Raw genomic sequence first — 11113 nt, forward strand, 5'->3', positions numbered from 1 at the left:
AACAAGTAAAGTCATTCCGGGATAACAGTCCGCACTCTGCCATGTATACTTGCGCTCAGGTAATATGATATTTTAATGATAAAATAAAGTTTGTTCATACTTACCTGGCAGATATATATATAGCTGTATTCTCCGAAGACCGACAGAATTTCAAAAACTTACGACACACGCAGTGGGGCCAGGTGGTTAGTACCCATTCCCGCCGCTGGGAGGCGGGTATCAGGAACCATTCCCATTTTCTATTCAGATTTTGCTAGTGCCACTGTCTCCTGAGGGGAGGTGGGTGGGCACTATGATTATATATATCTGCCAGGTAAGTATGAACAAACTTTATTTTATCATTAAAATATCATTTTGTTCATGAGACTTACCTGTCAGATATATATATATAGCTGAATCCCACCACTGGAGGTGGGAAGAGACAATAGGATTTAGGAAACAAATATATGTAGGCGATTGACGCCTTGGTTCCTTACCTGTTAGCATAGCTGACTTCGTGATTACTGTCACCCAAGCCTGCTTCTGCTATACTAGAGTCTCCAGCAAGGTAATGACCTATATAGCTGGTGAGTTCTAGATGATCTGTCAACGGGGGCGAGACCACAATGCGACTAGACCATATGACCATACTATGAGGGCAAATGAATCATAACCAACCACCTGACCAAGCCTAGCTACGTCATGATGCCATAACATAAGCTAAGGACTGGGATGTCCACCCCCGGTGGCCGACCCAACAACCATAAAAAAACACTTCCTAACCATTTTCTACAGGATAGGATGAGTGTCGCTCTCTGCCCCCAAAATCGCATCTGCGGAAACGTAAGGCCCTAGCGCACAGCAATTCTCGTAAGTCGTCTTCACATCAGTTAGGTAGTGCGAAGCGAACACCGAACTGCTTCGCCAAAAGGTGGCCCCCAGAATGTCATTGAGAGACATATTCCTCTGGAAAGCCACTGAGGTAGCAACGGCTCTCACTTTGTGAGCCTTGACTTTCCATAGACTCATGTCACTGTCTTGACCGTCAGAATGCGCGTCTAAAATGGTGCTTCTTAAAAAGAACGCCAGTGCATTCTTAGACAAAGGTAAATCTGGCCTTTTGACAGAGCACCACAGATTGTCCGAAGGACCTTGACATTCCTCAGTTCTCTGCAAATAAAATTTGAGAGCCCTGACAGGACACAGGACTCTTTCTGGTTCTTGTCCAAGAATTTCCGTCATACCCTTAATCTCGAAGGTCCTGGGCCAAGGGGTAGACGGGTTCTCGTTCTTAGCTAGAAACAAAGGGCTTAGAGAACATACTGCATTATGGCCTCTAAAACCTATATGCTTACTGATGGCTTGAACTTCACTAACTCTCTTCGCCGTCGCCAGAGCAGTTAGGAAAACAGTTTTTCTAGTCACATCTTTCAAGGTTGCAGAATCTAGAGGCTCGAACCGACTGGACATAAGGAATTTTAGAACTATGTCCAAATTCCAGGAAGGCAGCCTTGGCTGAGCCACCTTAGTGGTTTCGAAAGACCTTAAAAGATCGTGAAGGTCCTTGTTGTCGGTTAAGTCGAGACCTCTATGCCTAAAGACCGCTGACAGCATACTTCTATAACCTTTGATGGTAGGTACTGCCAGCTTTTGTTCCTTCCTTAAATAAAAAAGGAAGTCGGCTATCTGGGACACAGAGGTCGTAGTTGAGGAAATCCCCTTGATCTTACACCATCTCCTGAAGTTGGCCCACTTCGATTGGTACACCGCATTGGAGGAGGCTCTCCTGGCGCTGGCAATAGCCCTTGCCACTGGTCTTGAAAAACCCCTCGTTCTGGCCAACTTTTCGATAGTCTGAATGCAGTCAGACTCAGAGTGGGGAGGTTTTTGTGGTACCTCTCGAAGTGGGGCTGTCTGAGAAGATCGACTCTCATGGGAAGCATCCTTGGGAAGTCCACCAGGAATGTCATGACCTCTGTGAACCACTCTGTCGACGGCCAAAAGGGGGCGATTAACGTCATCCTTGACCCTTCTGAAGCCGCAAACTTCCTGATGACTTCCCCCAAGATCTTGAAGGGGGGAAAGGCATAAAGGTCCAGATCCTTCCAGTCCCAGAGGGGGGCATATACTGCTACTGCTCCTGGGTCGAGCACGGGAGAGTAGTACAGAGGCAGCCTTTTCGTCCTCGACGTCGCGAACAGGTCTATCAAGGGACGTCCCCAAAGCCTCCACAGCTCCTGACATACCTCTTCGTGCAGGGTCCACTCGGTCGGAAGAAGTTGTCGCTGCCGACTGAGAAGATCCGCGCGTACGTTCTCAACTCCTGCCACGAATCTTGTGAGTAGCGTAATCTGCCGAGCATGGGCCCACAGCAGGATCTCTCTTGCAAGCATGAACAGGGACCGAGAGTGAGTACCTGTTATAAGACTGAAACACTTGGTAGCAAACTACAAGCTTTATTCAACAAAATACCGGCTCTCAGATCTATAACATAAACAGACAAAATATCTAGCGTTAGTCATACAACACATACAACATAAACAACTTATGACAAACATAACAGAACAAAATAAACACACGTAAATTTACATATCAACAGAGGAACTGCAAGAGGGGAACTACACTCGCCTGAGGTGCGACTGTAACTAACCGTACACAGTGATACCAAGCATGAAAACAGTTACGCTAGTGTCGCCAGTGTACAATAATTACCACATTCTCCCCTCCTAGAAAAATTCAACATTAACAAAATGGATACCATGTCAAAAACATCAGATTAGTCCCATCCGTAACGATCGGGGGGCCTTGACACGCGAGTCGACCTCCTTAACTCAGTGGGCTCAGTGAATGAATGAGAGTCATGATTAGTATGGAGGCTGTACATCTTGCGTTGTGGGTGAACCCGGAGTCTCTATATTTCCTGGTGCCTCATCCGGGTGTGCAAGAGTCGTCGGACTCTCAGGACTTGGAGCTAAGTCACGGATAGACACAGTTGACTCACGCCCGTCTGGATATTTGACACTTGCGTACATTGGGTTCACATCAACAAGTTCTACCTGATCAGTTAATGGTTCGTGTTTGCTAGACCTAACATGCCGCCGCAATAACACTTGCCCAGGGTCAAAAGCCATGTTGGTAATTCATTTCCGAAACTAGAACGTCGTTGGAACCTGAAGAAACGCTCATGTGGAGTCTCATTGGTTGCAGTGCATAAGAGTGATCTTATTGAATGCAAAACCTCGGGAAGCACCATCTCCCAGTGTTGGTTCTTCAAACCATGAGATTCAAGTGTTAAACAAACAGCCTTCCAAATAATTCCGTTGTACCTCTCAACCTGACCATTACCTATTGGGTGATAAGGTGTTGTTTTACTTGTTGCAACTCCCTTCTGAGAAAGGTACATCTTCAGTTCTTGAGAAATGAAAGAAGAACCTTGATCTGAATGGATGAAACTTGGCATTCCACAAAGACTGAAGATAGACTCAAGACATTTGATTACTGTTTTTGAATTTATATTTGAACAAGGAAATGCAAAAGGAAAACGCGAGTATTCATCAACAACTGTAAGTATGTACTTATTGTTTGTGGTGGAAGGCAAAGGTCCTTTTGAAATCAATACTGAGGCGTTCCATCGGCTGTGTGGCTTTAATGAGGACCCCTTGTGCTGAACGATGGAATCGTGGTTTTGCTGTGCACAGACTTTACAAGAAGCACACACCTTTTTCACATCATCTGTTGAGAAAGGGAGGTTTTAGATCGCACAAAATGCAAAAGCCGAGTTACCCAGGGTGACAAAGATTCTCATGAATGTCTGTAAGCTTCAACATTGGGAAAACAGAACAGCAGTATGCACGAGACAAGGTATCCGGCACAACATTCTGTTTCCGGACGATATTGTATCGTATAACTGAATGATGCCAGCTCAAGCCTCCACTCTTGTATCTTGTTATTCTTTATCTTGGTTCTTTTTCTGTTATCTAACATGAACATCACAGAGCACTGATCAGTAATCAGAGTAAAATGTCTTCTGGCTAAGAAATGACTCCACTTGCAACCGCTTCAATAATAGCTGTAGCCTCCTTTTCTACAGCAGGATAATGCAACTCACTTCCTGAAGCGTTCTTGACATGAAGGCTACTGGCCTGCCACCCTGGTTCAATACTGCTGAGATAGCGACCTCTGAAGCATCACACTCCACAACAAAAGGAAGGCTCTCATCCACAGACCTTAGAGAAGCACCCGTAAGCTGCTTTTTCAAAGTGTTAAAGGCAGCTAGTGCTGATTCACTCAATGGAAAAGTTTTTGTGTTTATCAAGGGTTGGATTTTATCGGAGAAGCCAGGAATCCATTTAGCATAATATGCAAACAACCCTTGAACTCTTCGCAAAGACCCTATATTTGTGGGAGGTGGTAATTCCTGGAGAGGACGTAATCTGTCAGGGTCAGGCCTTATGACATTATTACCAACACAATACCCAAGAACATTGATTGTAGGCACAGACATAACTGATTTAGATTCATTGAGGGTAAGCTTCCGTTTCTGAATAACCTCCAAAAATTTCTTAACATTGCTATCATGTTCCTCCTGAGTTGATCCAGCTACAGTAATATTATCTAGATATGGGAAAGTGTCTTTAAGACCCTCATCTTCAACTAACTTATCCATAGCTCTCTGAAATACTGCTACTCCATTAGTGACACCAAATGGAACTCTGCAAAACTGATATAATTTCCCTGCACCCTCAAAAGCAGTGTACTTCCTCTCACTCTCTTTAATGCTAATTTGGTGGTATGCACTCTTCAAGTCAAATGTGGAAAACACCTCGTACTTTGCAAGACTGTGCACCATGTCCTCTATCCTTGGAAGGGGATATGCATCTAGTTCTGTGTACTGGTTGATGGTTTGAGAATAATCAATACAAAGTCTCTTTTTGTGCCTGTCAAGTGGATCTTTTACAACTACGACCTGTGCTCTCCATGGGGATATGCTTGGTTCAATGATACCTTCAGATGACAAGCGTGATAACTGGTCACTTATAAACAACAGATCATCTTCACTATAGCGTCTGGATTTGACTGCAATTGGTTTACACTGTTGGGGCAAGTTCGGAAACAGTGAAGGCTCCTCAATATCAGCTGTTGCCAAGGCACAGTTACTAGTTACCCTTAAACTTGGTTTATTTCCCCCATACTGAAAAGTTACACTCTTGTGCTGCTTTTGAAAATCATGACCCAAGATCACATCACAACATAAATCCTTTAAAACCCCTAGCTGAACACATGGATAATTCTGATTGACATGACCCAAGTCTACCGTAACATACCCAGGGGAGCTAGTATTCAAAGATGCTGATGCCATTGAAATCTCCTTGGTTGCAGGAACTACTGTCAGCTTTAGTTTCTGTGCCACTTTCTCACTTATGAAACTATCCGAACTGCAAGAGTCAATTAATGCTTTCAGTGAATGACCATTGACAGTGATGTCTGTAGCTGCATGTGAAAGGTTCTTTGGAAAAGTGGCAGCAAGTGTGAGCAGAGTGGGGTTATACAGTGTAGCAGTAGTGCTGTCAAAAGTCTTAGCCTTGGATCTACAGACTTTGGCAAAATGACCTGTCTTACCACAGTTGTTGCATGTAACAGCACGTGCAGGACAACTACCCCTACCTGTAATGTGGAATGTATTACCACAAAAATAGCATTTCTTCTTTGACGAATGTGCAGCAGCGACAGTCGAGTCCACAGGTGATCTTTCCGCCTCTTCTTTCGTTGACTGCAGTTGTTGGTCATCACAAGGCTGTCCTTGCTGTCCTGGAACTAAAGCAGCTGCATGAGGAACAGGCAAGTAAGACGTGTAGGAATCAGCATTACGCTGGGCAAGATCCAACGTACGGGCCTGACTGTACCCCGCCTCCAGATCCAAGGACTTGTTTTCTAGCAGGCGCTGACGAATAAATGCTGAGGCAATACCGTTAATAAACGCATCACGTACCATCTCCTCCCGGTATTGTTCAGCTGTGACTGCCTTAAAGTTACAATCCTTGCTTAGTTTATGTAACTCTATCAGAAATTCATCAAGGGATTCACCTGACCGCTGTCGTCGGGTTGCCAAAACATGCCTTGCAAAAATCTCGTTCGGTAACTTGACGTAAACACTCTCTAGTTTTGCAACGGCACCTTCATACGTAACACAGTCTTCAATGAGTTCGTACACACTTGGGGATACACAGTTCACTAGAGCCCTCAGCTTGTTGGGTGCGGCCTCTCCACTCTCCTCTATGAAGTTTTGAAAGGTTCGGTGCCAGTGTTTCCACTCCTTGGCCGCCGTAGGAGAGCTGGGATCTGTGTCCAGTCGACATGGCTTAAGCAGCTTAGCCATGACGAGTATTTTGTTGAATAAATTGTTATAAGACTGAAACACTTGGTAGCAAACTACAAGCTTTATTCAACAAAATACCGGCTCTCAGATCTATAACATAAACAGACAAAATATCTAGCGTTAGTCATACAACACATACAACATAAACAACTTATGACAAACATAACAGAACAAAATAAACACACGTAAATTTACATATCAACAGAGGAACTGCAAGAGGGGAACTACACTCGCCTGAGGTGCGACTGTAACTAACCGTACACAGTGATACCAAGCATGAAAACAGTTACGCTAGTGTCGCCAGTGTACAATAATTACCACAGTACCTCCCTGTTTCTTGAGGTACGCCAGGGCTGTGGTGTTGTCCGAGTTGATCTGTACCACTCGGCCTGAAACCTGATCCTCGAAGAATTGGAGGGCCAACTGAATCGCTCCCAATTCTTTTAGATTGATGTGCCAGGACACCTGTTCCCCTCTCCAGGTGCCTGACACTTCCTCCCCCCCTAGTGTTGCTCCCCATCCCGACGTGGACGCGTCGGAAAACAACACTAGGTCGGGGTTCTGAAGGTGGAGAGAAACCCCTTCTGCCAAATTCGTGGGATCGAACCACCACCTTAGGTGGTCCTTGGCAGAGAGAGAGATCTTCAGAGTCTCCTCTAGGTCCTCCTTGTCTTCCCAGTTCTCCGCAAGGAAAAACTGGAGTGGTCTGAGATGCAGTCTCCCCAAGGAAACAAACTTCTCCAGCGATGAAATGGTCCCCAGCAGACTCATCCATTCCCTCACCGAGTATGTTTCTTTCCCCAGGAAGGCTGAAACTTTGTCTAAGCAGTGCTGCTGTCGTTCCTGGGACGGAAAAGCTCGAAAAGCCACTGAATCCATCCGAATCCCCAGATAAACGATGGACTGAGTAGGGATCAGATGTGACTTTTCGAAATTCACCAGAAGTCCCAGGGACTTTGTCAACTCCAAAGTCGTATGCAGGTCCTCCAGACACCTCTCCTCCGACGATGCTCGAATGAGCCAATCGTCCAAATAAAGCGAGATCCTTATGCCCGCTAGGTGAAGCCATCGCGCCACGTTCCTCATCAGCACCGTGAAGACCATCGGTGCTGTACTTAGCCCGAAGCAAAGAGCTCTGAATTGGTAAACTTGTCCCCCCAGGACAAACCTCAAGTACTTCCTTGACTGATGATGAATGGGGACGTGAAAGTAGGCGTCCTGGAGGTCCAGCGAAACCATCCAATCACCTGGTCTTAAAGCTCCTAATACCGACTGAGACGTCTCCATCCTGAACTTCTCCTTCACCACAAAACGGTTCAGTCTGCTGACGTCTAGGACTGGTCTCCACCCTCCTGACTGCTTCGGTACCAGGAAGAGCCAATTGTAGAATCCTGGGGAATCCAACTCCAGGACATGCTCTATGGCTCTCTTCTCGAGCATCTGGTCGAGCAGATCGAAAAGGATCTGTTGCTTCTCTTGGTGGTAGGAGGGCGACAGATCCCTGGGCGTTGAGCACAGCGGTGGAAACTCGAGGAACGGGATCTTGTAGCCTTTCTCGATGACTTTGAGGGACCAGGAGTCCGTCCCTCTCGCTCTCCAGGCCTTCACAAACGAAAGAAGCCTGGCTCCTACTGGTGTCTGGAGGTCCGGTACATCATTTCTTGCCCCTAGGTTTAGAAGAGGCTCCGCCTCTGGAAAGCCCTCTTCCTCGAGGAAACGACCTTGAGGAGGAAGCTCTACCACGAAAGGGCTTCTGCCTCTTAGAAGCTTGTCCCTGAGAGGAAGTGGACGGGACATCTGGACGTCGGGAAGACTGGGCTAGGAGGTCTTGAGTAGCCTTCTCCTTAAGGCTGGCGGCGAGATCCTTGATCAAGGACTGGGGGAAGAGATGGCTAGATAGAGGGGCGAAAAGCAATTCTGCCCTCTGCAAAGGAGAAACTGACTTTGCCGTGTAGTTACAATACAAGGCCCTCTTCTTCAAGAGGCCCATACAGAAATGAGCAGCCAGTTCATCCGCGCCATCCCTGACGGCCTTGTCCATGCATGCCAACATGCTGGACAGCTCCCCCAGACTGATCGAGTCAGGACTTCGAGTCTTCAAGTCCAAGGCCCCCAAGCACCAATCCAAAAAGTTAAAAACTTCCATCGTGCGGAAAAGCCCTTTGAGGTGATGGTCCGTTTCTGAAAGTGTCCAAGCCACCTTCGCGGAAGAAAGGAGGGACCTCCTTGGAGCATCGACCAAACTAGCGAAGTCTCCTTGGGAAGAGGAAGGAACTCTGGAACCGACTTCCTCTCCTGTCTCATACCACATTCCCGCCTTTCCGCTCAACTTAGACGGAGGCAGGGCAAAGGAAGTCTTGCCTTGGGTCTTCCAATTGTCCATCCAAGTGTTGATCTTCTTAAACGCTCTCTTGGTAGCAAGCGATGTCTCCATCTGAAGGAATCCCGGCGATCTCCTCACCTTTGAAGAGGCTAACTGCGAAGGAGGAGAGAGAGGGGCAGAAGGCTGAAACTTATCTGCAAACAAGTCCCTTATCAGGTTGGTCAAAACCTGGTAGTCCGAAGAAGACGACTTAGGAGGCTGCTCCTGCTCTGCAGACTCCGACTCACCTGACACCTCTTCCTCTTCGACGGGAGCAACAGGAGAGACTTCCGGAACCTGGGGAAGTCTAAGGCCTTGTGGTCCGATCTGCAAATGGGACCTCTGCTTCAGCGAATCTATTGCAGAAAGCTCTGAAGCGTCCCGCAAATCTGAGAAAGGAGTGTCCTGCCGAGCGTCCTGTCGAGTGTCCAGTTGAGCATCTTGCCGAGCGTCCTGTTGAGCGTCCTGACGAGCGTGCTGCCGAGCGTCCAGTCGAGCGTCGTGCCGAACGTCCTGCCGCGCGTCCAGCCGAGCGTCTTGCCGAGCTGCGAGAGGGGCGTCCTGACGAGCATGGGAAGCGTCAGGTCCAGCAGCTTGAGGAACGTCAAGTCGATGCAGAGCGTCACAACGGCGATCCAACGAACGATGAGGGCGGCTGGGTGAACTCGCCAGCGAAGAAGACGAACGAGGAGCAGGAGGGGATGACTTCTTAGACCTCTTGACAGGCAGCCTCAAGTCCTTACGGCGTCGACGCTGCTCAGACTCCTCTCAGTAAGGAGCGACGCCAACTGCCGCTGCATATCAAGCAGAATTCGTTTAGAAGGAGAAGACTCCCTCTCAGGAGAAGGGCTGCTCCTGTGAGAAGACGAGGGGCGAGGGGACGCCCTCTTCCTTCTCCCAGGGGTGACGACAGCTCTTTCCCTGGAGCAACTGGGGCGCTCAAAAGCGTTCTCCTCGGAAGATGTCCTGGTCCTCTTCTGCGGCGGGAACTCGCCGAACCATTCAGGTGAAGAAGCAAACACACCCCGAGAAAGAGGATGTGAAGCGTCTTCCTCTCCGAAGCCTCTCTTCCAAGCGCGAGAGTCCCTCCGAGAGCTCGACCCCTTGCGCGGGGAGGGCGCCTCGGAGGATGAGAAGCAATCCTTAAGGATGCGTGCGCGAGCACGATCCTTGGCAGCCTGGGAATCGTCAACAGGTCCTGCCGAAGGGACGCCAGATCGGTGGGGGGGCCCCGTAACCCTCTTGCGGCTTTCGACTTGCCCACTCCCTGAGTCCTGGGAGTCCGACAGAGGTCTAGGCCTAGAGGCATTATAGGGCCGATCTGACGCCCCCTCCACAACACTAGGGGGATCACTGCACTTCACTACACTTTCGATGGCAAGCACTTTCGACTCCAAGGTACGGATGGAGTTCAAAATCTCCATCAGGGCATTACCTTCCGCAGACACAACCTCAGGGCCCGAAGGCAACACTACAGGGTTAGGTGAAACAAAGTCTACAGAAGGGTTAACAGGTGACAAAATATTACCCTGACTCCTACCAGCCGACACACCTCTGGAGGAAGACCTCCTGATCCTGTCACGCTCTAACTTGCGCACATATGAATCATAAATCTTCCAATCGGCATCAGGCAAAGTCTCACACTCCTTACAGCGATCATCAATCAAACAAGCATGCCCTCTACACCTCATGCATACTGTGTGAGGATCTACCGAAGCTTTCGGTAGCCTCACCTTACACTCTTTCACACCACATACCCTGAAACTAGCAGAACTAGATCCAGACATCGTAACCAAAGAAAAGTCAAAGCCAAAATCAAAAACGGTCCACAATAGCGTATGCCTATCCACAAATCCAAAGTCAAAAAACCAAAAGACAATCAGAATACTCAAGTGGCAAAAAGTTTTCGAAATCCAACGACGAAGGTATTGACAACGGGTGTCGACAGTACCGGCGACAGAGAAAATCTGAATAGAAAATGGGAATGGTTCCTGATACCCGCCTCCCAGCGGCGGGAATGGGTACTAACCACCTGGCCCCACTGCGTGTGTCGTAAGTTTTTTGAAATTCTGTCGGTCTTCGGAGAATACAGCTATATATATATATATCTGACAGGTAAGTCTCATGAACAAAAAATAATTTAATACCCAGTTGACCTTTCTTGTCCTCACAAGCTGTAAATTCTGAGGCATTATCTGGTAGAGAGAACTGATTCGTTTTGTCTGGGGATACTGCAACATATCCCACTCTGTATTGTGACTTAGATCCATTGGTGTACATTGCGTAATGTGGACCTTTTCGGATTATATCTTCTACTGTGCGTTGCCTATGGTGTTCTGGGGTATATGAATAACTTTTTGATAAATATTTTAAGTGTACAAATTCTCGTTTTATTC

At 47.6% G+C, this 11113-nt stretch overlaps 1 protein-coding gene across 1 annotated transcript; it reads right to left on the reverse strand.

Moving 5' to 3' along the window:
• Positions 1-568: 568 nt before the first annotated feature.
• On the reverse strand, positions 569-10812 carry LOC136854835 (uncharacterized). The gene is made up of 2 exons (XM_067131374.1): positions 6682-10812; positions 569-2395 (listed from the first exon to the last, which is right to left on the reverse strand). Exon 2 carries the CDS (start codon positions 2221-2223, stop codon positions 769-771), a length of 1455 nt encoding a protein of 484 aa, XP_066987475.1. The 5' UTR covers positions 2224-2395; positions 6682-10812; the 3' UTR covers positions 569-768.
• Between the last annotated feature and the right edge of the window lie 301 nt (positions 10813-11113).

The sequence above is a fragment of the Macrobrachium rosenbergii genome, chromosome 3 (assembly GCF_040412425.1).
Source record: "Macrobrachium rosenbergii isolate ZJJX-2024 chromosome 3, ASM4041242v1, whole genome shotgun sequence".
In the NCBI taxonomy this organism is placed as follows: Eukaryota; Metazoa; Arthropoda; class Malacostraca; order Decapoda; family Palaemonidae; genus Macrobrachium; species Macrobrachium rosenbergii.

Coding starts and splice junctions, on each gene's coding strand:
- LOC136854835 (XM_067131374.1), bottom strand. CDS start 2,223: ATGTCAGGAGCTGTGGAGGCTTTGGGGACGTCCCTTGATAGACCTGTT.